Source organism: Gracilinanus agilis, chromosome 5 (assembly GCF_016433145.1).
Source record: "Gracilinanus agilis isolate LMUSP501 chromosome 5, AgileGrace, whole genome shotgun sequence".
Lineage (NCBI taxonomy): Eukaryota > Metazoa > Chordata > Mammalia > Didelphimorphia > Didelphidae > Gracilinanus > Gracilinanus agilis.
This window is the reverse complement of record NC_058134.1, coordinates 271,190,991-271,193,480: the sequence shown is the minus strand read 5'-3', so window position 1 is coordinate 271,193,480 and position 2,490 is coordinate 271,190,991. Positions and strand designations below refer to the sequence as shown.

The 2,490-nt window shown below is 37.6% G+C and overlaps 1 protein-coding gene across 1 annotated transcript in view; it reads right to left on the bottom strand.

Moving 5' to 3' along the window:
- Window positions 1-854: 854 nt before the first annotated feature.
- LLPH (LLP homolog, long-term synaptic facilitation factor) overlaps window positions 855-2,490 on the bottom strand; it is a 5,534-nt gene continuing 3,898 nt past the window's right edge. Inside the window, exon 3 of the mRNA XM_044677955.1 lies at window positions 855-1,327. Within this exon, the coding sequence (XP_044533890.1) occupies window positions 1,155-1,327 (173 nt within the window). The 3' untranslated portion in view covers window positions 855-1,154. The remainder of the gene's footprint in view (window positions 1,328-2,490) is intronic.

Here is a 2,490-nt window from a genome sequence, read left to right as displayed (position 1 = left end):
AGGAGATTGGTATCAAAAAAGAAAAGCCCCCTATGTACCAAAATACTGTACTTTTTGTGGTAGTAAGGCACTAGAAATGGATAGATGCCCACCGATTACAAAAGAACTAAATAAATTCTTAGCCATGAACACAATGGAATATTACTCTGTAACTATAAATATTTTGAGCATTGAAAAGCATGGAAATATATGTATACAGCAAGGTAAGTAAAACCAAAAAAAGATGACTAAAATATAAGTGGAATGAACAAAATAAGTATAATGGTGCCCTTCACAACTATGACTAAATGTGGCACCCCAAAAAAAGAGATGAGATATCTCTCTTCCGAAAATTTTTTTAAATTCTTGCCTTCCACCTTAGAATCAATACTGTGTGTTGGTTCCAAGGCAGAAGAGTGGTAAAGGCTAAAGCATTGGGGGTTTAGTGACTTGCCCGGGGTCACCCAGCTAGGAAGTGTCTGAGGTTTGAACCCAGGACCTCCCATCACTGGGCCTGGATCTCAATCCACTGAGCTACCCAACTGCTCCCTGTCTTCCAAATTTTTGCAGAGGTGGGAGACCACAGAACTGTGAGGAATATAAATAATATAAAAATAAAGGATAGGAATAAAAGTGCATTTTATAAAAGAATGTGATTACCAGTTATCTACCTTAGTGTTCATCAGAATTCATTTCTTAATAATATGAAAGAAAGGTTTCATATTTCATAATCTAAATATAGAATAGACTTTTTTTTTTACTTTTAAAGCAAAAATAAAACTCCACAAACACAGGTTCCATTTAGATAAACAATACTTTTGTCTAAGAATTACAAAAAAATGACAAATTCTTTTTAAAAAGTAGGGCTAATTTGATAATGGCCTATGTTGTTTTATTTATTGGATATATTTACCAAAAGTTCACAAATATGTCATGATTACACAGTTCATTTGCTGGAAATTGCTGTATCAGCTAAATCACTGACACTGACCCCGTCAGACAAGTTTCTGACCAAACTAAAAAAACACACTGCAACAACGAAAAACCAAATGAAGTACAGAAGACAGATATTCTGTGTTTCAGTTGAAGGCAAAATATGGAAACAAATTCTTTTCATTCAAAGTACATATTCTGAATAAAACAAGTCCATGGGATATTTTTCAAGGCTTTTAAAACTACCAGGCCAAACCCTTTGCTGCTTTTGCTGCCTTCACTTTGTTTTTCCCTTTTCCCCGTTTTGCCTTTAATTTCTTCCTTTGCCTTGGATGCATCCAAACTGGGTATTGTCCATGTTCATCTAAAAGACTCTTCTTGTTTCTTTTATTATCCACTTCCATTTTTGATTCACCTGAAAAAAGTAACAAAAATCTTATTATGAAAACTGCAAAACTCAGGCAAAATTATGTAGGATCCAGGAAAGCAGTAACTGGTTTATTGCATCATAAGACCTGTTTTGATAAATACCAATTAAGTGATAAAATGTGATATACAAAACTGGCTACTCAGAGAAAATAAAGACAAGCTCAATCAGACAATTAATTAACAAACATTTATTAAGTGCCTACTATGTGCCAGGCACTATGTGATGGGAATACAAAAAACAAAACAGTCTCTACTGTCAAGGAGCTCTTGACATTCTCTATAGGGAGATAAAATATTCATTCCTAAGTATATAAAGAATAAGTATAAAGGCAAACATATTTATGCTTTGAGTCAAGATTTCTAAATCCCTCTCTAACTTATGATGGACTGATAGAGTTAGAAATGGATGGGCTAGGGGGCAGCTGGGTAGCTCAGTAGATTAAGACCCAAGCCCAGAGACGGGAGGTCCTAGGTTCAAATCTGGCCTCAGACACTTCCCAGCTGTGTGACCCTGGGCAAGTCACTTGACCCCCACTGCATACCCTTACCACTCTTCCACCTAGGAGCCAATACACAGTATTGACTCTAAGACAGAAAGTAAGGGTTTAAAAAAAAAAAAAAAAAGAAATGGATGGGCTACATGAGTGCAAGTAACACAGGAACCTCAAATTTGCAGAAGTCTATCTGGCTAAAATCATGATGGAGCACCAGTATTCCCTGAACATAAAAAGGTAATAGATTTGGAGGATCTTCTGGGAAGGGTTGATGGGAAAAACATGGACAAAACTTTCCAAGAAAAGACAGGATGGATGAAGTGCAATCTGTCCTGAAGGAGAGTGTGTTGCACTGAGAAGATCATGGATCCATTGAAATACTCTAGGAAATGAGCTTGGGGAGTGTCAGGGAAAGGCGGTGGAAGGGAGTGTTCGTGTGAGAAAGGAGATGGGAGTGTTCGTGTGTGTGTGTGTGTGTGTGTGTGTGTGTGTGTGTGTGTATGTGAACAACTGCACACATAAGCTTACCCTCTTGGTCTTTGTCCACATTGTCTGTTTTCTCTTGGATTTTTCCAGGGGTGTGTGTGTGTGTGTGTGTGTGTGTGTGTGTGTGTGTGTGTGTGGGTGTGTGTGTGTGTGTGTGTGTGGGTGTGTG